This window comes from Microcebus murinus, chromosome 15 (genome assembly GCF_040939455.1).
Source record: "Microcebus murinus isolate Inina chromosome 15, M.murinus_Inina_mat1.0, whole genome shotgun sequence".
NCBI lineage: Eukaryota > Metazoa > Chordata > Mammalia > Primates > Cheirogaleidae > Microcebus > Microcebus murinus.
The window spans coordinates 54262649-54285881 of NC_134118.1; the positions used below are offsets into that span (position 1 = coordinate 54262649).

Sequence of the window (23233 nt, forward strand, 5' to 3'; positions counted from 1 at the left end):
ACACAGTCTCTTACCCATCTCCTTAAATTCCTCATTCGTCAGCTCCAGCCATGCAGCATCCATGTCATTGAGGTCATATCGACACACGCTGTCGGCCAGCGTCCGAATATCGACATAGCCCAACTCTGAAGGCTCAGAGCCTGACGAGACGATGTACTTCTTGGGCCTAATGAACATGAGGGATTTCTCTTCAGACACGACCCTGGTTAATAAAAAAACAAGGCAGCCAGGTTACCCTTTCTGCCACACAGCAGGAAGCCTGTCAGAAGGCCCCAAGTATGGCTTCCTCCTCTACCCTCAGAAGCCTAGGACATCCCTAGGCTTCATAAAAAACATAAGGCTTAAAGCCCGACTATCACTGCTAATAAACCCCCAACCAGAATTAGTTAAAGCTCCCAAAATGGAAATAGATTCTAGTGAAAACACTCCGAAAGTCTTCAAAATCAGCTTCCCAGGACACCACAGTGCCCTGCCACCATGTTGGCTGCGGTTGCTCTGGCCTGCTGCCAGACCAAAAACCACTGACCCCCTAAGTTTCAAGGGTTAGTCACTGAATCACTTTCCATTAACCAGCAGGCCTGCCCATCCCGGCTGGTGGCAGTTACAGCCAGCGTCTACCGCCGGGTTCTCAAGAACATTAGAGGAGACGGGAACAGCCACACACACCACACAGCCACCCAAGCAGCGCATGCACAGCAGAATGCTGGGGGCCAAGGGAGGCACCAGTCAACTCAGCTCACAAAAATAGAGGAAAAAGAGAGAAAATTAGGCCTTAGCCATTACTAAAAAAATGTAAGAATCAGAGTCCTAGCCAAGTAGGGGACTCTCCAAACATAAACCAATGATCCCTGGAACAGAAGCGCAACTTTCCTGTTCTCCTTGTAATGTCACACCTGGAGAAGTGCTTTCCACCTCAGCCCACGCAAAATAAAGGACTGCACGTGAGAAGAGCAATCACTCCCAACTTGGAACCAAAGGCCCTCTTCCCAAGGGCCCCAGGGGTCCACAAAGTCCCTTCACATCTCTGTGTGTCAGCAGGCTGCATTCATAGCAACAGGCTGCCCAAAGAGAATGTCAGAGTATTATATTTTCATATCCCTTATAAGAGTGATTTTATCTACTGGAAACTGAGATGTGTAAACTGAAAAGATTTATTTCTCCTACTTAACCAAAAGCAGGAATCCAACTGAAAACTTCCACAAGCTGTGTTAAAGCTCACTTATTTTATCCTGAGCTCCCAAATGAAACTGAACCATTCAGAACCCATGGGCTGGGACTGCCAATGCTGACGTGGGCAGCATTGCGTCTCAGATACAGACGCTGAGGCACATGCGCCGCGTCTGTCCTGCAGAGCCCAGCCGACACTCGCCAAGGCCAGGACTCGGCCCACGGAGGCCATCTTCGCACTCTGGACTGTTCATCCAAGCCCACAGATCAACGAAGGACTATAATAAGATAGGGACATTCGTCACCACTGGATAGACTCCTCAGTGATTCCAAATGACAGCAGTCAAATTCAATCATTTCAAATGCCTGAAGAGACACAAAGTGGGTGGGCCAAGAGACAGATTCCACCTATACGCACACGGAGGAAGGGGCCACCTCGAAAAGCAGGAAGCTGACTGCTAGCGTGGCAGGGAAAGCAGGTGCTCACTAAGCACAGAGGGCACTCGGTCCTCTCTGCCCAACAGGACACTCCAGGTCACACAGAACTGGACGGCAAGGAAAGGAGCAAACAGGCTGCAACCTGATTCGGAGGAGAGTTAGCCAGGACTCAACCCTAGGGGACCCTTGAAGAGGTTAAGTAATTCATCAATAAATCCAGAAGGCACCAAAGACCAAGGCACCACAGTAACAGATGCCTCCTCAAAAACTCCACTTCCCACAACAAGCCCTAACCTGGCAGGCCTCCTCACACCTGTACCCCAGAGGTGGAGTCAACCATTGTGGGGCAGAGGCGCCACCCTTGCTAGCTCCCAGTAAGACCACACTCTTCTCCCCAGTGGAGCTGCTCTCCAGAGTGAATGAACACAGAGTGGAGGAGAGGAGCAAGCAGCCATGTGAACATCCAAACTTCCCTCCCCAGCCAGTCACTTCCCAGAAGTGTCTTCCTCTCCCAAGAGAGCAGCACCTCCCCAAGATGGCTGTAATGTTAAGTTTGGAGGACCCTGGCCCTCAAAATCACTACCCTTCATGCCTGAAGTGTGTTGCTACCACATTTCTATTTGAGGCCTCGTGTTATTTTACTGCTAACTCCGGAACTGCCTCTTCTCGGTTACTTGGCTGTCAGGGAAGAAAGGTGAGAGAGAGTGGAGAGGCAGCTCTTCTCTCCATGGGCATCTCTACCTGGCCACGGGCTGAGGGATGGTCCCTGGGCTCACTGGCACCTGGACCCCTTTCTCCCACTCCTGTCTCCAGGGATCTGCCAGCACATAGTACTCATCCGGGTTCAGCTGGTAGGAGTCATGCAGCTTCATGGCAGTGATCAGGTCTGTCCTAAACACCTGGAAAGGGAGAGAAAGGGACAATGACATTTGATATTTGCATTCTTCTTCAGATTGCTGGCAGCTGCAGGGTAACCATGGAGCTGCCATGTAACAAGGTCACTGTATAACAGGATAAGACTGACCTATCACAGAAAACCCTTTGCCTGACACACCTTTTACCGCGCTTGGGCTTAGGGTGGCAGTGCTGAGGGAACGCTGCCCTCTCACTCCCTCAGTCAACATGGCAGTGTCTACAACTATGTCAACAAAGCAACAAAAGAAACCTGCTGTCCTCTGAAAAACTTCCAAGAACTCTCAATTCACCAAGAGGACTCCTGAAAACATGCACCTGAAAACCCCTAGAGAGAGATTTCGTTCAAGGGTGCTCTTTGGTGAAAGTTTAGAAATAAAACTCCACTAAGCATAGAACAACTTCAAACCCAATCCTGCTAGAACCATCAGGGCCTTGTCTGCCTTACACAGCCTGCCCCTACCCAACCCTGCCTCCCAGGGCAGGGGGGTTTATGGCATCTGGTGAGGTCAAGGTCAGGTTGGCTAGTGCCAGGCTGAAGTACTGGCCTGGCAAAATGGAGGAGAGAAGTGACCACAGGCCGCTGGAGTGCCTAGTCAGAGGATGGCCTTGCAGAGAGCGTCTGTTTGCACACCCTCACCTGGCATGACTTCCACCCAGGAAGTGGTATTTGTGGGGACAGGAAATAGAGAAAGAAAGAATTACAGTCACTACCCTCTCCCGCAACCCTGCCAAAAACAGACCCACAACACTCAAAGTGCCCCTCTGCCAAGAGAGCTCCCCAGTTCCTCACCACAGCCCTAAGGGAAAGCGCAGGAAGGGTGGCCCTCCCACAGTGCCTGTTCCTCCCCAGATTTGTGGCCCTGTGGCACCCACGGACAACGAGACCCAACCCTGGGCAGGGCACAGCATGGCACCATCTCCCAGCCAGGGCTGCCCAGCTGGTTCCCTCTCAGGCCCGTCCTTGGTCCGCTCGCATCCGAGGGCGACGCGCGGAAGCCTGACCTTGGCATCTGCGCCAGCCCACAGTTGTGTTTGGCAAGAGCGGGCCTGCATCTGTGAGCTGCCCTCTCTGCCTGCACAAGTCACAATGCTCAACTCTCCTCCTCAGGACAGGGCGTTCTTTCTTGTGCTGCTAAGCACAGTTCACATCATACGCCTGCTAATACATCCATATTTGTTTTTCCTGGTGGCTTTTCAGGCCAGTGATCTCTTTAATAAACTTCACCATAATGAAGTCTGAGGCAGTGTCTGAACAGAAAGGCAATTTCTCCTGCCTGCCATTTCCAATACCAACTTCTCCCCAGTGTGCCCCTCCTCGTTTCTGCAGCACCACTAACAAGCACGAACCCAGATGTGCGCCTCCCACAAAATCACGCGGAACATCAGGCTCCCTTCAAACACGAAGCTGCCGAAGCAGGTGCCGGCCCGCATACTGCCTTCAACAGCCTTGCCCCCCCCACCCCGCCCCCAAGAGAAAAGTACTTTAAACCCAAGCCATGAGTCTACGCCTTCAAGAAGCAAATCAGGTAAAAACATATTCCAACTAACTCATCATTAAAAGGACAAAGGACTTTGCCCAAGAAGAAAAATCGAACTTAAGCACCGTGATGACAGACGGCAGCCAGCCATCCTTTACTCAAAGACTTGGAGGAACTGGTCAAAAACTGAAACATGGACATGAACTCCTGAGTCCCTGGCAAAGTGCAGCATTAGTGCTTTATGTATAACATGGTTTAAACTCAGAGCTGAACTCAGAGAAATTTTAGAAAAAAATCTGGACCAAAACATGGCTCTGGGACAAGGCCAGCGCAGCGTCCCATGCTGCTGGGGGTCCCAGGCCGCCCAGCCGCTCCTTGCAGCTCGGTGCCTGCGCCGGAAGGGAGGTTCCAACTATACCACCAGGCACTAGCGCTCATTACACAGGTCACAGCTCCTTATTAGAGTCCCCCTTGGATTCCTGTGCTTAAATAATAGGAGCATAGTGTGAACATCAGAGAGGTATTTTGGAGGTTATGGACACAGCACAAGGAATTAAAGAAATCAAAAGAGCAGCAGAGACACTCCAGGACCACAGAAAAGGAAGGGAGCACTGTAGGTTCAAAGGACAAAAGGCCTGGAATAAACCAAGGGGACAGAGTAACCACCTTCCTGTGAACATCTGATCTAATGCTTAAGTGCCTCCTGGGATGGTTTTCCACAATTCTAAAGGATGAACGCTACTTCCTCATGGATGTTATCCCACAACCAACTAACTCTGCTCCTCAACACAGCACCCTCCTGACAGGCCCTGTTAACAGTCTGGGAAGTTGCTTCGAGGAACATCTGCTCTGCCTGGCCATTACAGGATGAAGTGGTCTTTAAGGTCATCCCTTAAGAGGCAGCATAAAACAAAGCATTCAACAAAAAACTCTCTACCCCATAACCTGCTCGCTTGAAAACTGACAAAAGCCCTTTTCTTCAATGATTTAAAGCCTAGCAAAGGTTTTCAGAGAAGGCAGATCTCATAAAGGCCAGCAGAGAAATGCACCTAAAAACAATTTTAGATAGAGATAGGTAGGTAGGTAGGTGGGGAGAGGGGAGGAGGGTGGGGGGGGGGAGAGAGAGAGAAAGAAATAGCAAAATGGGGGAGCAGGGGAAACATAAGATGAGAAACAAATTGGGAAAGGGGGGGAAGCCTTAAGCGTAATCCCCAAAACAAAACTCCCAGAATTACATTGGGTTGTTGCCAAATAAGCCACAGATTCATGGCTAAAACTAACTTGAGGCTGGCAGTGACTTGACAGCAGCTGAACCCGCTGATCTCCTGGCCAGAGGAAAAGTTGTTGGGAGCCAGCGAAGATGGAACAGGAAAGGAAAAAAAGAATACAATTAATAATAATAGCTAACATTTACTGAGCACTTTTTACGTGCCAGGAACTATTCACGTGCTTTGTACGTATTAGCCTATGTGTATTAACCCACTGAAGCCTCGAGAGTCCTACAGGGTAGATAGCGGTGTTATCCCCATCTCACAGATCTGGAAGTGGGGCGCAGGGAGGTGAGGCAGCTCGCCCAGGCCTGCACAGATAGACGCCAATCAACCAGGTGTGGGGCCGCATGTACTCATGCACACACGCGTATGACATGCAGTCAGGCCAGCGTTCGGGAAGTACCTCCGAAGGCTTTCGATCTTCATGCCTGGAGCAGGAACTTCTCCTGTGCTGGGATCGGGAATTCTGGGACCATGTAGTTGACAAGCCTAAAGAAACAAATGTCCAAACAGGAAGCATTAGAAGCTGCACAGGTCACTGAGTGTTCTCAGGGGTTTTCTTACCCAAACTCATTCAGGCTCACCTCAGTGCTGCCTCATGACAGGACTGAGATGTGCTCTCGGCTCTTGCAGTACTCCTCACTCCCATCACCTCCCAACCCTCATTTCCCAAAGAGGCCTGATGCGATCCTTCTGGTCCACGCTGTGTCCAGAACGCTGTACCCCAGGCACGGTGCACGAGCCGGGAGAGGACTCTAAGAACATCACGCAGGCCATGCTTTCACCCACAAGAGCCTGCACTTCCCTAAGAGGTTCAAAGTCTCACACTGATAAATACAAACTGAAAAATACCTTACTCGGTTTTCAGTCAGCTTTCTAAATGCTAAGATCATTCATTATGCTAAATCCTAATGCCACCTGGAAACATGTTTTTAAAAAAAGGTTTGGCTCTTAAAAAAAAAAAAAAGGTAAAATTTAGCACTCACTAGAACAGGGAACCTCAGACCGATAGGAAGTATTAGACCTAATAGACATTAGCAGAAACTACATGGCCAATGGCCAAATAACCTTTCAAATTACCTACTCCACTTTCCCATGGAAATATCAATTGGCTCTTTTCTCTACCTTTCTTCCAAAGATCCTCTAGTCCTGTCATCTGGCCTCTCCCACACCAAGGCATTGCCGCCTAACGGGGGGGGGAATCTGAGCTCTTCTCTGGTCTGAGACGTCTCTACAGCACTAATGACTCCATCCTGCATTTCAAAATGCTCCCTGAGCCTCTATGGCAATTCTCTTTCCTGGGGTCCCCACTCTGTGGGTTCTTCCTCTTCCATGTTTCTCATCAACATTGGTATCTTTCATGAACTCTTTCCTCCTCTTGCTTCAAATGTTCTCCCTGGAGAACGCTGACCTACAGTCACACCCAGCACACCTAGGGCAACCTACATTCCTAAACTAACCTCCCTCCCAAGCTCCAGATCCTGTTTCACTTTCACATTAGACATCAACCCTAAGGTGGTCCCTTAGATTTGTCAACTCAGCATTACAGAAACCAAGCTCTACATTTTACCCAAACCTACTCTGCCCCTTATATCCCCACTTTAATGAATATCATCACCTACCTGAAATCAGAAACCTAAGAGTTGCCTCCTCTCACTCAGGCCATAGCCAATCAACAGCTGAGTCATATGGCTTCAACTTTCCAATACCTCATAGTTCTAGCCCCTCCTCTCCACCTCTGCTGCTGCCTCCTGTGACAACTGCAAAGCCCCCTGTTTGTGGGTGCAGTGCTACTGCCAGAAATCTGAAACAGCCCTTACAACTGCCTGCAGCAATCGTCCAACTTCCTAATGGCACACCTTCACCTCCTATATTTATCATCTCCCCAATCCTGAACACCTACTGCACATTTTTCCAGAAATGAACACCCAAAAAAAATAAAAGCCAAAAGCCTGAGGGAACTGCCATTCTACCAGTGAAATCACTTGTCACTCAAATAGGAAGCTCTTATCTCTACAGAATCCAAAGACAGGGACAGAGAATCAAAACACCCTTAAGACCTTGGGGACATTAAGGAATAGACTCTGCACATAAGCCTATCAGCAGATTTGCAACGACCAAGACTAAAGGGGATGGCCAAGCATCCCTGATAGGGAGATGTCGGCACTACCCTTGAGCCCCCGTTCTGAGGCCCACGTCTAGGTCAACTGACTGCTGTGACGTCAGTAGAAATGGAATTACGACCAGTGGCCCTGTGGCATTTCAGTAAGTATTTTAGAAAATTCTTCTTTGTAAAGTAATAAGTGTGTCTCCTTAGACTCCAAATGAACAAGGATATTTCAGTGAAAGAAATATTCTGAGCATGCTGGTGTGAGCCCAACTTGCAGAAGCTCTAAATGTGGTCACTACTGCAAAAAGGAAAGGCAGAAGCCAAGTTAGGAACCTGGAGATGAAGGTGGCCGGTGTTTCCTAACATAGAGAGAGGCCTCGTTCTCCCTCTGGTGCTGGAGGCCATTCCAGCCAATCTACGGCTGGAAAGAAGAGATGAGGAAAAGTACACTCAATGTCTGCATGGGATTTCCAGGAGGTGCGGGGAGGGAAAACGAAGGGCAAAAAGGGATGGCCCCTCTATTTTGAATTGCTGTGGAAAGGGTCATAAATAAGGAACAAAGCCAGAAATTTAAAAAAACAAAAACAAAAAAATCAGTCTTACTCTACTTCAGAGTTAAAGCAGAAACAACAAATTTGCTCATTCTTGGGTTTTGTGACCCTCTTATCTCTTCTTGTAGACTTGTCAAGGTTCCTCTCAAATAGTTTCCAATGTTCCCAGGAAGCTTGCAGCCTTGCTGGCATAGAACACAACCCAGGTAATGATACTCATTTGAAAGCTTTTCCTGGAACTTTTACATATCTTGAAAAGTGATGTGTGCAACATATTTTTTTTTTTTTTTTGAGACAGTCTCACTCTGTCGCCCAGGTGAGTACAGTGGCGTCATCACAGCTCACTGCAACCTCAAACTCCTGGGCTCAAGTGATCCCCGTTGCCTCAGCCTCCTGAGTAGCTGGGACTACAGATACACACTACCACACCCAGCTAATATTTGTCTTTTTTGTAGAGTCACTCTTGCTCAGGCTGGTCTTGAACTCATGGCATCAAGCAGTCCTCCTGCTTCAGCTTCCCAGAGTGCTAGGATTACAGGCTTGAGTCACCATGCCTGGCTTCATATTGGCTTTTAAAAACAGATATCCAAAGACTACAAATTTGGTATCCAATAATATTAACGAAAAGAAACTCTGGACCACTCAAAAATAGTCTGTGCCTCTTCCTCTTAACTTACCTAGTGTTGATATAATGCAGGAGGAAAAAAAATGATAGCTAATCCCATTAGCTAATCCCATTAAACTCACTTTTCAGAAAGGGAAAGATTGGGGGAAAAAAGCTAAATTTATATTATAACTGACATAAGAAATGTTCTTAGATTATTTATAAAAGCTAAAAGCCAAAAACCAAAAACAGCATAAACACCCACCAACAGACTGTGAATGAATAAACTGTGGTACTTCCATACAATGGAATATTACCCAGCAATAAAAAGGAATGACCTATTGATACATGCAACATGAATGAATGTTGAAGTCATTTTTTTAGTGAAAGTGAGACCAAAATAAAAAAGGCATATACTGTATTATTCTATTTACATAAAACTATGAAAATACAAATTAATCTATAGTGATGGAAAGTACTAATAGATCTGTGATTGACTGGGGAAAAGTGGGAGGGAAGGATTTTCTTGATATTGATGATTTCACAGATGTAAATACATCAAAATGTATCCTTTTTTTTAAGGTCTCACTCACTCTGTGGCCCAGGATGGAGTGCAGTGGTGTGACCACAGGTCACAGCAACCTCAAACTTGGGCTCAAGTGATCCTCCCACCTCAGCCTCCCGAGTAGCTGGGACCACAGGCATGCACCACCATGCCCAGTTAACCTAGATACTTTAAATATGTGGGGTTCATCTGCATGTCAATTATCCCTCATTCAAGCTAATAAAAAATTATCACTGAGATGTCATCCATTAACAGTAGAGGGAAAGAAAATTTTCTATTTTAACTTTGCATAGGTGGTTTTATCAAACCTAGACTTTGCTGCTGACCAGGTGAGATCCAAGGAAACGGCTCTGCCTTCTATGTCCAATAGGCAGATATTTGTTGCTGGTTATCTCTTCCTTCGGATTTTCTTGCTCACGTCATAAACAGTTACTCTATTAAGAGCCATTAGTATTAAGACACAGGATTTACAACATATAGCCAAGTCTGTGTTGTGCACACCGCAGATTCTCAATAAGTTTTTGAAAAGTGGACAAAAACTTTTCTTAAAAATTGTCATTGTTCGGGACAGTCATGCTCTAAGAAGAACCATCAATGTAACCCAAGAATGGAAGGTGGCAGGTACAAGCAAGAAACATGCTTCTTTCTGTTTTACCTAACAGAAGATATGCTTTTGAGCTCAAGCACAATGAGGTCAAGGAAAATAAAGCGGTAATACATTTGAATATAGATCAGGAGGGCTGCTTCTTCCTTCTTGGACTGCTGCCCCCACATCTACAGACACATTCATGAGCACCCATAGGCTGGGGACTCCAAGCGAATGACTTGACACTGCTACACCTACACCCCTCCCTGCAACCATGCTCTCTCCAGACATTTCCCAGGCGGTCAGGAAGCTCCCGGAATATTATCAAAACAAAAATAATTCACATCCTTTTTTAATGGAAAAAAAATGTTGTATTATAAACTTTTTAGAAAGTTTTTGGGGGGAGGGGGGTGCCAAACCAGAAATGAGAGTATTTCAAACACCAAAAAGACAGGAAGACAGTGATTTATGCTATAGCAAAAACAGCAGGCACTTGTTAAAAACTATGTGCTAAAATTATGCTAGGCAAAGTCATTCCCAAGCAAGACTAGAGTATTTAAAAAAAATTTTTTTTTTTGCTTTCAGGAGGGGAGTTAGGAACTCTAAAAATTTGGAAATAATGTCTAAAATTATTTTACTGCCACTCACAAGGTAAGATTATTACCTAAAGTTAAGTCTACTCCAGTGACAAACATAAGTGACTTAAAATTCTTGACATTGTATGAATAATTCTATTTTAACTATATGAAACAATGAAAAGAATGAGTGGGGGGAAAATATTGTCTTGTTTTTAGTATCTCAAACTTCCACTAAAAAGGAACCTTTTGGGTTAATATAAAGTTATAAAAGGCTCGCAGATTGCAGCACCATGAACACGGACCCTGTGCGTGCATACTGCTCCTTCTAGTGCTATTATACAGACATCTCAAACACTCCCCTTTGAAATATTAAAAATAGCCATCCCTGTCTTGCCCTAGATCTAAAATAAGAGAAAACCTCAAGAGTAAATCTAATACATATTGCACACCTTCCACATTCGGTAGCTCATACGTGATACGCTTCTCATGTTGTGCCACGCATGAAAGGTTCAGAAATTAGAATGAATGGTGGTCCCAGTGTTCACAGCGCCATAAAATGCAAACTACGAAAGAACCTCACCACTGATCAAACAGCAACCCTCCTGTCTCAGACACTGCTTCTGGGCACTAACTAATATGCTGGTATCTGTCTTTAGGAGTGTTAAACCAGCTTAGCAAAGTAAGATGCTTACGATCAGCACATAGAGTCCGGCAGTCCACTATCACAGCAAGGGTGCAGAGACCTGACCTACACACCCGTGCATTACTTAAAGGTCAACTATCCTTGTACAAGTAAAGCAATGCTGCATTAATTCTCATCTGAAATTAAGCAAATTTAATCTAGTTATTGGTTATTTGCTTTAACTGCCTGATGGACAGACATCTAATATAACTGCCATTTTTATCAGGGACTGACCCTACACCTACTAAAGATTTTCTATCCCAGTATAGCTTAGCTCTACGGCCCAACTCACTGCCACCTTGCAACAAACAAAGGCATCATATATATGTTCAAAGAACTGGCCCAGAAATGTTTCAATACACTAAATTACGCTTGGGCCTTCAACCAACTGATGCACAAACATACCATAGTCACCCACCATTCCTGCTGAGGTCCAAGTCCAAGGCATTACCAACTGGGAAAATAGTAAGTTTGAATTTCAGTCTGCTCTCCTTTCTGCCCATTCACTATCACAGTGGAAGGGGCAGAGACCAGCTCTGATAGTGGGGAAGGATAGAAGTATTTCCAGCTGAGCTCAGGTGTGGAAACCAGGAGACTAGGGAGGGACCACACGGCACATGGCTCCCCCAGGGAGGCCAACAGAGCCCTGAATTTTAGTAAGTCAGACAGGAACAAGAAGCCCTGCTTCACAACTTCAGGAAAAACTTAACAGTATCAGCACACTTCTGTCATCCTCTGTGAAGGAAAGAATGGAACCAATTTCCCTCTGTATCTTTGAGAGGTACCAAATATAAAAACAATCAAAAAAAAAAAAAACCAACATAAACACCATTTGTATTTGGGTAACTTACCCTAACCAAAGACTTCATGTTCTGGGAGGAAAAAATTGCCAATGAATGGTATTCATTAAGTACTATTTAATTCTTATCTTATTTTTATAGAAAAAAAGATATATATATAAAGATGCTGATCAAAGCTATTAATTGACATGAGATAACCAATATATAAATATATAATTCCTGCTAAAAAGGCAAGGACATTTGATGTTTTAATTAGTCTCTGCAGGTTTATTGAAAATAAATTGAAATCTCCTTTAGGTTTTAGAAACACAGGTAATCCTCAACCAACATGGGTTTAAACTGCGCAGATCCACTCATAACTTACATGTGGACTTTCTTCTGCTTCTGCCACCTGTGAGGTAAAAAGATCAACCCTCCTCTTCTTCCTCAGCCTACTCAACATAAAGATGACAAAGATGAAGATCTTTATCAGGCGTCTCAAACTACGGCCCTTAGGCCACATGCGGGTGTTTTTGCCCGTTTGTTTTTTTACTTCAAAATAAGATATGTGCAGTGTGCATAGGAATATGTTCATAGTTTTTTTTAAACTATAGTCCAGCCCTCCAATGGTCTGAGGGACAATGAACCGGCCCCTGTTTAAAAAGTTTGAGGGCCCTTGATCTTTATGATGACCCACTAATAGACAGTAAATATATTTTTCCTCTTCCTTATGATTTTTATTTCTTTTCTCTAGTTTATTACAGAAATACAGAATATAGTACATGCAACATACAACATATATGTTAGCTATGTTATCTTACAGTAAGGCTTCCAGGCAACAGCAGACTATTTGTAGTTAAATTTTGGGAGAGTCCAAAGTTATACACATATTTTCAACTGTGTGGGGAAAGAAGGTTGGGGGTATAAGATACCCTATACCCCTAAGTTGTTCGAAAGTCAACTATACTGAAAATAACTGGTAGATCCTATTTCCACACTTGCCAAAACCTCTAAGGACAGAGAATCCTGGCCTGGGAAGCAGAAAATCAAGGGCTTGTTTCCCTGAGGCACGCCCTGGCACAAAGTGTAACTTCACACACTGGCTGGGCCACCCAGTCCCAAGGGCCCAGCAATTATAAACGCTGCCTACAAACACCCCAATGATACTCCATCCAACTGCAGGCCCAAGGTTCCAGGGCACCTGGAGAAAGGCTTCAACTATGACTGCAGCTGGATGAGCACTTGTACTTGGCACAGAAAATACCCACCCGTCCCCAACTGTAAATACCACACTGGTATTTCCCTGGACCAGGCCAGAAAACAAAGCAAAGCGCTCCGGACCAGAGGCCAGCAGGGCCCAACCATGGCTGTGGCCGGTGCTGCAGCCCCATGCTGACGTCTGCAGCTGACTCCCCTCCACTTGGACATGCTCTGCATTGGGCTGGGAACTGCTGCCAAAATTCTGTCAGGCCTGCAAGCTGGAGAGGCTGGGGTGTCGCCACTGCACAGACCACCCTTCTTGCAAGCAGGGTTTAACAAATGCCCAGGTCGGCTGAGGAAGGGCAGGGTATCGAGAGCTAACCCAAATAGGGCTCCTGTTTTGTGGACCTGATTGCAGGGACAAAAGGTTCACCCACCCCACAGGCTACCCAGGTATACAAAAGGACAGACTCCAAAATGCAAACAAATGGGTTGGTGGCAGGGGCCTACATGGTGAACCCGCCACCCTCAGAGAGGACAGAAAGGGGTGTGCTCCATGGCATGAATATGTACATATTTTTATGTGGCCTAGCATTCAAGCAGTTCTTAATGAGAGCTGTTTGTTTACAGCTATCATCACCCACCATAATTATCAAATCATTGAGCCTGGACAGACAGCATAGCCATAAAGCATCAACATATTCTTTATACTGAGCCAACTGTATGACAACAGGATAGCTGCCACCTCCTACCAGCAACTATCATTCCTCTCCCCCAAGCCAGGAGATGTCACATCTAAGCCCAGGGCTAGGGTAGAACTGAACATAACAGTCTAGGCTAACCCACCAATAACCTAGAAATATTTACCTTAATTTCCCACTCCCAGCTTCTTGAGGGAAGTCAGCACAAACATGTGACTTCTGATATACAAACTTTTGGTGGGGACTTTGGACACTCTCTTTCTCCTTCCTCTCTAACCAGAGTTCTAGGTGGAAATACATTTTTTGATGAAGTATTTCATCTACTAGGGCTGTTTTGGGCTGAATTGTGTCTCCCAACTCCAAATCCGGATTTTGAAGCCCTAATCCTCAATACCTCAGAATGTGACTAAAACTAGAGAAAGAGCCTTCAAAGAGGTGACTGCCGTGAGGCTGTTGGGGTAGGGCCTAATCCAACTGGAGTGGTGTCTATGGGAGGAGATTTAGTCACACAGAGACACACTGGGGGCGCCAGTGCACAGGAAAGACCATGTGAGAGAACACAATGAGTGGGAAGGCCATCTACAAGCCAAAAGAGGCCTCAGAAGAAACCAAACCTGCCAACACCTTGATCTTGGACTTCCAGCTTCCAGAACTGTGAGAAAATAAATTTCAGTTGGTTTACACCACTCAGGCTATGGAACTTTTCGTATGGCATCTTGAGCTAACACAAGGGCCTTCTGGGCTACTAAGAGCCTCTGGACAATTAAGAGAGACTAGAGCAGGCCAGAGTCCAGAAATGCATTGTCCAATAGAGTGGCCACTAGCCACATGTGGCTTTTTAAATTTAAATTTATTAAAATTAAGTAAAATTTAAAAATTCAAGTCAGGGGGGTGGTGCACACCTCTAGTCCTCCCAGCTACTTGGAAAGCTGAGGCAAAAGGATCAACTGATCCCAAGAGTTTGAGGCTGCAGTGGGCTATGATCTTGCCACTGCACTCTAGCCAGGATGACAGAGATTCCATCTCTTAAAATAAAAACTAAAATTTCAGTTCCTCAGTTGCACTAGATTAGAACATTTCCAGGTCCAGAAAGAAGACTCTAAATCTGAGAAAACATTCCAGAAGAACTTTTTCTAACCCTTCCAGGTCCAGAAAGAAGACTCTAAATCTGAGAAAACATTCCAGAAGAACTTTTTCTAACCCGGCTCTCCCAAGGAGGAAGACAGGCAACGAGGAGAACAAACAGAGTGAGTATACACCTGTTGCTCAACGCCCAAAGAAAAAAAAATAGGACTCTTAGCCTTTTATTGGGCATTACCAGTATGAGGAGATAATTAATAAAACCTTCTTCTGATTAATTCTGAACCTAAAAAGCAAGATTTTTTAAATTACTGCAAGACAAAATTGTGTACTCAAGCAAGCAGCAAGCATTTACTGAGTATTTACAACTCATGAGGACACTTTGATAGGCAGAGAAGAAACACCAGAGCATGTTTTTGCCTCAAGGAGTAAAATGTCTAAAACTGTAAACATTAGAGAAAACAGGTAATGAGGGCCTCAGGAGTTCAGAAGGCGGCACTCCCAAAGGCTGGGACAGGTGGTTTTACCTGCCTGCACTTGGGAACAGACCCTCCATACCTCTCCCTCTACTCTGAAGCCCCTACTCCCTCCCCATCTCCTGCAGCTCCCACCACCTGGCCCAGAAAGTCCCAACTCCTTAGCTCCTCATCCCAAACCCTTCACACCTGATACCCACCCCCCCATAAATGCCAATCCTAGTTCCCACTGCACCCTGCCTGAACCCAAGTGCCAACCAAAACACCACATTTGAGTTGTTTTTCATGTTCCTGGACCCACCCCTGATCAGCATGACTTCTGCAGCAAGCAGCAAAGCCTTGCCTTCTATTAATAATTTGCAGCTTTTGATCTGTTGAAAAGTTAGCGACCAGAAAACTAAAAACAACTCTATTTGCCTAAAAACTATTTCATCCTTCAGGACCTGACTAACCTTCATCTCCTCATTTCCTTGGCCCTCCCCTCCTCTGAATTTGCATGTTATCTGTTTCCCCAGCACACCAAAAAGACTTCTCTATTGCTGCCCTGATGACTTTCACATCAGAGCTGTTCTCATCGTGTCTAAAGCTGAGTTCCTCGAAAGCAGGCCCAGTTCCTTTCTCATAGCACAGCACAGCAAGCATTCTTTCAAGATTTCCAGAGTTTAATTTGTAATGTAAAACATAAGCTAATGAGCTGAAGCTCAGGCACTGTGCTAGGTACAAAATTCCCTTCTGTTATCTAAGGAGAGCTCTTCCCTGAGTAGTCTGTTAGCTTCTCAATACAGACACTGTGTGACATTTATTTTGACTGCCTGGAAGCCAACTAACTTCTGGTTCTCAGCTGCACTGTGAAAACATGAGGTTGCCAGAGAGCTGAGATACAGACAGCAATAGTATTAAATACAGTTATGTTAAAACCAAGTGAAGAGCAGGGACTTGCAATCTATTAAGTACCTGTACTCAATATTTCCCATCACACTAGGCAGTCCTCAATCTCTCCTTGTATCGAGTTGAACTAGTTAATGATTACCTGGCTTTGATTAAGTTCCCTTTTCATTAAGAGCAACTGTGAAGTACCATAAACGATGTTTAGGAAAACCAGACACACCACTGACTCTTGGAACTGGATCATTCATCCCTGGATAACAAACAAGGAAGCCTCAGGAATGCCTGCCTACAGTCAACCTTACCCGGTAAGATCTGGTTACAGACCTGCAGTATCACACTCAGATGTGTTTCTCCAGGCCTTGGCTTTCTCTGACCTGCCTGATATGCAAAGGGCCTCAGCTATTTAAAGCATTACATTAAAAAATCATGTTTTTACACTGACCCAAACCCTGGCAGGCTCCAAGAACAACAAAGCAGGACTTACTGCCATTGTCGTCAGAATCCTCACTGCTGCTGGGAAGGCGACCTCGTTTCATGATCTCCCCGGGAAACAGCAGGCAGCCTGCAAAGCAATGAGACAGCACTTAACCCAAGATGATAATACACAATCATCAAGTTGTGCTTCAGATGGCAGCCCAGGATTTACAGCAAACAAAAGGCTTTAAGTAGTATTTGAATTGTAAACAGTAAAAAGACCAAAGATAATTAGGTGCAATCATTAACAGACCAGGTTAAAAAAGGAGGGGGAGGGGTACGGAAGTCACGTATCATTTGGGCTCCCAAAGGTGCCAGGTTTCTTTCTATATCCCTGTGACATTACTACAACTACTCCAGGAGTCTAGCTGACTGGTGACAAGCACTGCAGAAAAATATTCACAGCAATGAACACTGTACTGTGCTTCCTCACTACAGACAGATTCATATTTTATGCTTGTATGTGGGGGGTGGGGTGGAGTTGTGCCTGAATGTGTGAGTATTTATACTGCACTGAGCATGATTATGCTTCTCAGGCAAAATTCGCTAAAATAATCCTAAAAGCCAGATAACCTAGTCTAGAAACAAAACAAATGGGGTAATGGGAATGCAAATGTTTCCTCTAGCCATCTCCAACCCCTCAGCAATTCACAGCTGGAACAGGAAGGACCACAGACATCATAATTCTGCTCCAGACCCCTCCCTTTTACATTAGGAAAGGAAAGGTTAAGCAGTGACTTCCCCAAGGTCATACTGAGAGCATGGAGCTTCTAATTCTAAATCCAATACTATTTTCACTCCACCTCACCCTGACTCCTTTCAGGACGGATACAACCAAATCCAGCCAAAATAAGAAATCAGTTTGTCTTATACAAATAACCAGCCCACCTGGCCAACTCCTCCCAGGTAGCTGGTGGTAACAGAACTTTAGCACTATCCTTAAAAGAAAGACTACATTTAGGAAAAGGGCAGTGGACCCAGATGGAATGGCTAGTCACTGGACTTCCATGATGATCTATCTCATGGTTATACTCACACAGGGCAGCCCTCTGAACAAAACCAAAAAGCTTTTCCAAACTAAAATTATTGATCACTCTGATATCTTTAGGGCCCTGATCTTACTCCTGGGTCAATGATTCCCCAAAGAGGAAGGACAGCTTTTTGAAGTCAGAAAAAGTATGGTGGCCTGCCACCTATCCATCTGCCCCCTCAGAAAAGTGCATCCCAACATCCTCCTCACTGGGAATCCCAACATGTAAAACGCAACGCAGTGTTTCCAATGAAAGTGCGGCACACAGGAATAGCTTTCAATGAAAGTGTGCCACACAATAATCACAACATGTATAATGTGGTGTTTCCAATGAAAATATGCCACACAGGAATAGTGGAGAACCACTGTACTAGAACAATAAAGTAATTGAAAAACCAAAGCTCCACTCTAAATGAACCTGTAAAAGAGCAGTCAAAAAAGCAGAAAGTGCCAGGTGCCGTGGCTCATGCCTGTAATCCTAGCACTCTGGGAGGCCTAGGCGGGCGGGCGGATTTCTCGAGGTCAGAAGTTTGAAACCAGCCTGAACAAGAGCGAGACCCCGTCTCTACTATAAATAGAAAGAAATTAATTGGCTAAGTAATATATATAGAAAAAATTAGCCGGGCATGGTGGCGCATGCCTGTAGTCCCAGCTCCTCAGGAGGCTGAGGCAGGAGGATCGCTTGAGCCCAGGAGTTTGAGGTTGCTGTGAGCTAGGCTGACACCATGGCACTCACTCTAGCCTGAGCAACAAAGTGAGACTCTGTCTCAAAAAAAAAAAAAAAAAAAAAGCAGAAAGTGCACCTTACTAAAGGGGATCAAAATATGTCACTTTGGGATAAGGGTTATTTTGAGCTAACAGCAATCGAGAAAGAGCACACACAGGACGAGCTCTCTGCCTTGCCCCATCATCCGACTAAAAGCAGAGCATAAATTTCTCTTTTGCAAAATAAATTTCATTTATAAAGGTGTCTATCAGTTCAACTCTCATGCATATGTAACCTTATCTATCATTAGTTTCCTCCATACATTTCCTTGTCATCTTTGCACAAATTAACCTCCTAGTAGCCCAAAGGCCCTTTTCCTTTGTCTAGTCCAGGGGTCCTCAAACTTTTTAAACAGGGGGCCAGTTCACTGTCCCTCAGACCGTTGCAGGGCCGTTGGGGAGTGCGGAGCGCATTCCACACATGTGCACTGTGGGCCGTAAGTTTGAGGATGCCTGGTCTAGTCACTTAGCAACTTATTACCCTTTGTTAAAATGGTATATGAGGCCGGACGAGGCGGCTCACTCCTGTAATCCTAGCACTCTGGGCAGCCGAGGCAGGTGGATTGCTCAAGGTCAGGAGTTTGAAACCAGCCTGAGCAAGAGTGAGACCCTGTCTCTACTATAAATAGAAAGAAATTAATTGGCCAACTAATATATATAGAAAAACTTAGCCGGGCATGGTGGCGCATGCCTATAGTCCCAGCTACTCGGGAGGCTGAGGCAGGAGGATTGCTTGAGCCCAGGAGTTTGAGGTTGCTGTGAGCTAGGCTGACGCCACGGCACTCTCTCTAGCCTGAGCAACAAAGCGAGACTCTGTCTCAAAAAAAAAAATGATATATGAGCCCTAGATCTAACTCTTTTGGGGTTTTTCACTTCTTTTCTGTGAAGTCCTCTCTGCCTGCACATAAAAACATTAAGTTTTTATGCCTTTTCTCCTGTAATCTGTCTTTTGCATTTTAATTCACACCCCCTCCTCCCCCCCCCCCCCCCCCCGTGAAGTGAACCTAAAAAAGTAGTTTTTCCTACAGTACAATGCAGTCCATTTCCACTTATGAAATGGACTTACATCATTCACTCAAGTACTCAGGCTCCTCATCTATATTTGCAATATTTTATATTTTCTTCCTGAGAAATTAACCCAGTTAAAGTTTATAAGTGTTTGTTTACCAAATGATTCTTCAAAAACCACTAAAAGAATTTACCAAGACAAAGCTTGGACCTGAGTCCTGATCTGGGTCATGAACTTATGGACACTTGGTGGGCTGGGGTTTCATACTGGAGGCAGGTTCACAATCTTAAAATTCAATCCCACCCACTTTCTGCAGAGCCCCACTCACCCATAACTCTAACACCCAGCAATCTACAACACAGACTGGAGCAAGCCAATCCCAGCCAAAAGTCTCCATGGCCAACAGATACCTGTGGCCCACTCCCTACCTGAAATGACTGTCTTCCTTGCCCTGTGCAGGCATGCCCCACACACCAACTGCTGCCGGCTGAACTCTCCTCCAACCTTCTCAAGAAGGTGTGCTCCCGCTCCCCCTGGGATCCAACAAGAGATCAAGAGAATAGGGAAAGGCAAAAGACCACCCAATCCTAACAACAGTTTCAGCTCCCCAAAGCCTGTATCACAAAAGAGCTTTAAAAAAAAAAAAACAGAAAGTACTATCTGAAGAGGAATTCCTTAAAAGTACCCATGTGATGGAACACAACAAGGAGAATGCAGTTTGCCATCTAGTAACCAGATGTGAGAACACTGAGAAATAAGAGGCTGAGAAAGCCCATAAAAATACTTCTCAGTTAGAAATAAGAAAATAATGTTTATTACATCTACACTGATTCAGACAACTTAAATTTACCTATACAGAATAGCTTAAAGAATTTAGAATCTTTTTGAAACAGTGTCTTCCTCACAGCTTTTAAACACAACTCCCTGAGAAAACACTTCAACAGTCACTAAGTGAAAAATGCAAGCACCGGCCAAAATAGAATGATGCTCCTAAACACACAAAGACTCTCTCAAGCAAAACCATACAAGTAAAAGAGTAAAAATAGTATTTTCTTTATAATGAATTCCATTTTCATCCACCCCAAAGACCTTGAGTAATGAAGGTTGAGAATGCTGTACTTCGCTTCTCCAGGGAACCTGGCACAGTAATGGTGGTTAGTGCTCGCAGAGTTTCCTCCTCTGTGGCTCTAATGTACTTAAACCTTGACATCAGGCAGATTTATCTCACCCCAGGTTACTCACTGTATCAGAAAATCAAAGTACACGTTACTATCTTCAAGACACACAATACAGAAGCTGTATGCTGCAAACATCTGCCCCACTAAAAGCCAGCACGGGAAAACAGAGGGCCCTCAACACCATTACCTGCCCTGACTCCTTCAGGGCAATGGCTGATTACTATCTAGACAGTAGGAGGATAAGTAATAATCAATTAAAAGGCTACTGCAACACTCCAGAGAAAGCAGCAAGAAGACATAATAGCATATAATGCATCCCACAAATATCTGCAAACCTAATACGTTAGGAGGTGCTGGAGAAAAATTACTGTCCCTGACCTCATGGAGCTTCTAGCCTAGTTTAGGAGACAGGTAAGCAACAGAAATCAAGCATTGTTCGTGCATGATAGTGGTAAACACACAGTTCTACAGGAACATAGGTTGACAGAGCCGGGGGAGGATTTTGAGCTGCGTGCTGAAGAACAAAGGAGAGGCAGGCAGAAAAGGGGGCACATTTGGTGCAAAACACTGTAAAATTTAACATACACATAACCTAGCATATTACTCTATATAGCATCTTCATACTCAACATCTTACTATTTGCCCATTTCTTTACTTACATACATCCCTTCTTACCTTATATCCAATTTCCAAGGTTTATGGATTCACAACACACAACTCTTTGAGATCCCCCTACAACTCCAAAGTTTGGTCTTCAACCACCCAACCCAGATAGCTTTAAGCACCCTTCCATTCTCCAAGCCTACAGTTTCTTCCCACTTCCAATTATTATAACAAATTAATCACCGTTATGATTAATTAAGGTCATCAAGCTACTCTCTATGCAAATCTCCACTCCACACTGCAAATAGGTCTAAGTTCAACCTGTGCAGCCAGAAACTCAGGGGTTTTCTTATTCCTCCCAGCTTTACCCAAGCATCTGTCCCAGCAAGCCCCAAAGGCTAACTTGCCTCTGCTGGGCCAGGCCTCCTCCCCTGAAAACTTCCATTTCCCTCAGTTTTCAGTCTCTGCTAATGCTGTTGCTATTGCCCCTTCCTCCATACCTATCCCAATCCCTCTTTTCTGGAGCTCAGCCTGAACCCACTGAACATCACCCACCATTCCAACTCCAAGCACTTAACATTCTGTACCACTCAGTTCAACTTTTTTTCCTTTTAGAACTTTTCACCATGCTTTTCAATGTACTATTTACTTTAACAGTGTTAGTCAAAAAAATTATTCACGACACGTTAAAGATAGGAAGGCAGATTTTATTCAAGAGGGACCATGGTGACAAGTACAGGGACCATGTAATGGGGTCTTGCAGCAGGGCAGAGAGCTGAACTCAACTCAGACTCCAATAAGGACAGAGAAATACAACCAAAGCAGGGTAGCATCAGTGGATGGAAAATTACTAAACAGAAATGTCAAGGATAAAGGGTTTCTGGCTAAACTGACTTGATAGGATTATTGCTGAATGCAGGCCAAGATGGTAAGATAGGAGGGTGGTCAGATACCAAAGGTTGGGAATTTTCCCTAAACTGACTTAACAGAATTATTGCTCAAACTGGACACAACAAGGAGAGAGAGAGAAGCCCAAGGTAGGACCTCATCAAATAGAGGACTCAGAGGAGCCTGGCTAAAGTTTTGGTCAAAAGACAGTCTTTGTCAGTATTCAATCAACTGCCTCGCGTCGTGACTTAAATGTTTCCATATATGTGTGTCTCTAAATATTATAATTTCTGAAGAACAGATATTCTCTCAAGTTAAATATGAAATAAAGATATAACAAAGAAGGGCCAGCTCCCGGATGGAAACGAGGCCTCCCAGCGTGGCTATAACAGACACTCCCAGAACTCTGGGTCCAGTCTTTAATGTGGCTCCTCCTGACATTCTGTCTGAATTTCATTAAAACTGACTCAAAGTGAGCCAATGTACAGAATCCTGGAGTGGCCATTTACCATGAGAAACATAACAGCTAGAGACAAAAGTACTAATTAGTGGGCATTTGGGACTTTGCCCCAAAAAAGGAAGACTACCTAAGAAGTCAGATCAAAAACATAACATTGCCTGGAGAGGCCAAGAAAGAGGCGGTCACTGGCAAAGATCCTGGCTGGATCAGTTAAGTAACAATCCTCTGGCATGCCCAGCCCACTGTAGGGAAAGATGCGCCAAGACAACTGGGCATCTGTGGCGGCTGCTCAAGGTACCATCTTCTCAGGGAATGTGAGTGCATTCTTTACTCACTGGGCCAAACCCCTTATTTTACTTACATGCAAATCATTCTGCTTTAATCCCTTCTGTCAAAATGTGGTACATTATCTAACATATTAATTTGATGAAAATGTTAGCCAGTTAGATGCCAGAAATATGGTGAACAAGATACAGAATGCCTACATTCCAGGAGCTCCCAGTCTACTAGGGGTTAGAGAAAGGAAATAACTAGACAAGTGGTTTCAGTGTGCTAAGTGTGATAAAGGTTACCAGATTACTACTCTATCTATAGAGACAGCAAGGTACCTAAAAACCTTGAAATGTACGTTTCCTCAGACTGAAATTGTAAAAAATCTGCATTCAAGAGATTAAGAGCAGCCACAAACCAAAGGAACCCATCCCTAAGGTGGCTCAGGAATTTGAATGAGCAAGTTCAGTGACCTGGGTGTGGTCCC

The 23233-nt window shown here is 44.8% G+C and overlaps 1 protein-coding gene across 4 annotated transcripts in view; it reads right to left on the reverse strand.

The window, feature by feature from the left end:
• Positions 1 to 23233, reverse strand: part of JADE1 (jade family PHD finger 1) — a 60310-nt gene that overhangs the window by 24268 nt on the left and 12809 nt on the right. For 3 of the 4 annotated variants that reach the window (XM_012791104.3, XM_012791106.2, XM_012791105.2), the window contains exons 2-5: positions 16554 to 16631; positions 5673 to 5758; positions 2347 to 2504; positions 15 to 202 (exon numbers count right to left, since the gene is read on the reverse strand). In XM_012791104.3, the coding sequence (XP_012646558.1) occupies positions 15 to 202; positions 2347 to 2504; positions 5673 to 5758; positions 16554 to 16605 (484 nt within the window). In that variant the 5' untranslated portion in view covers positions 16606 to 16631. Of the gene's footprint in view, positions 1 to 14; positions 203 to 2346; positions 2505 to 5279; positions 5324 to 5672; positions 5759 to 16553; positions 16632 to 23233 lie in introns of those variants that run through there. The other variant, XM_012791112.3, reaches the window with a different exon arrangement.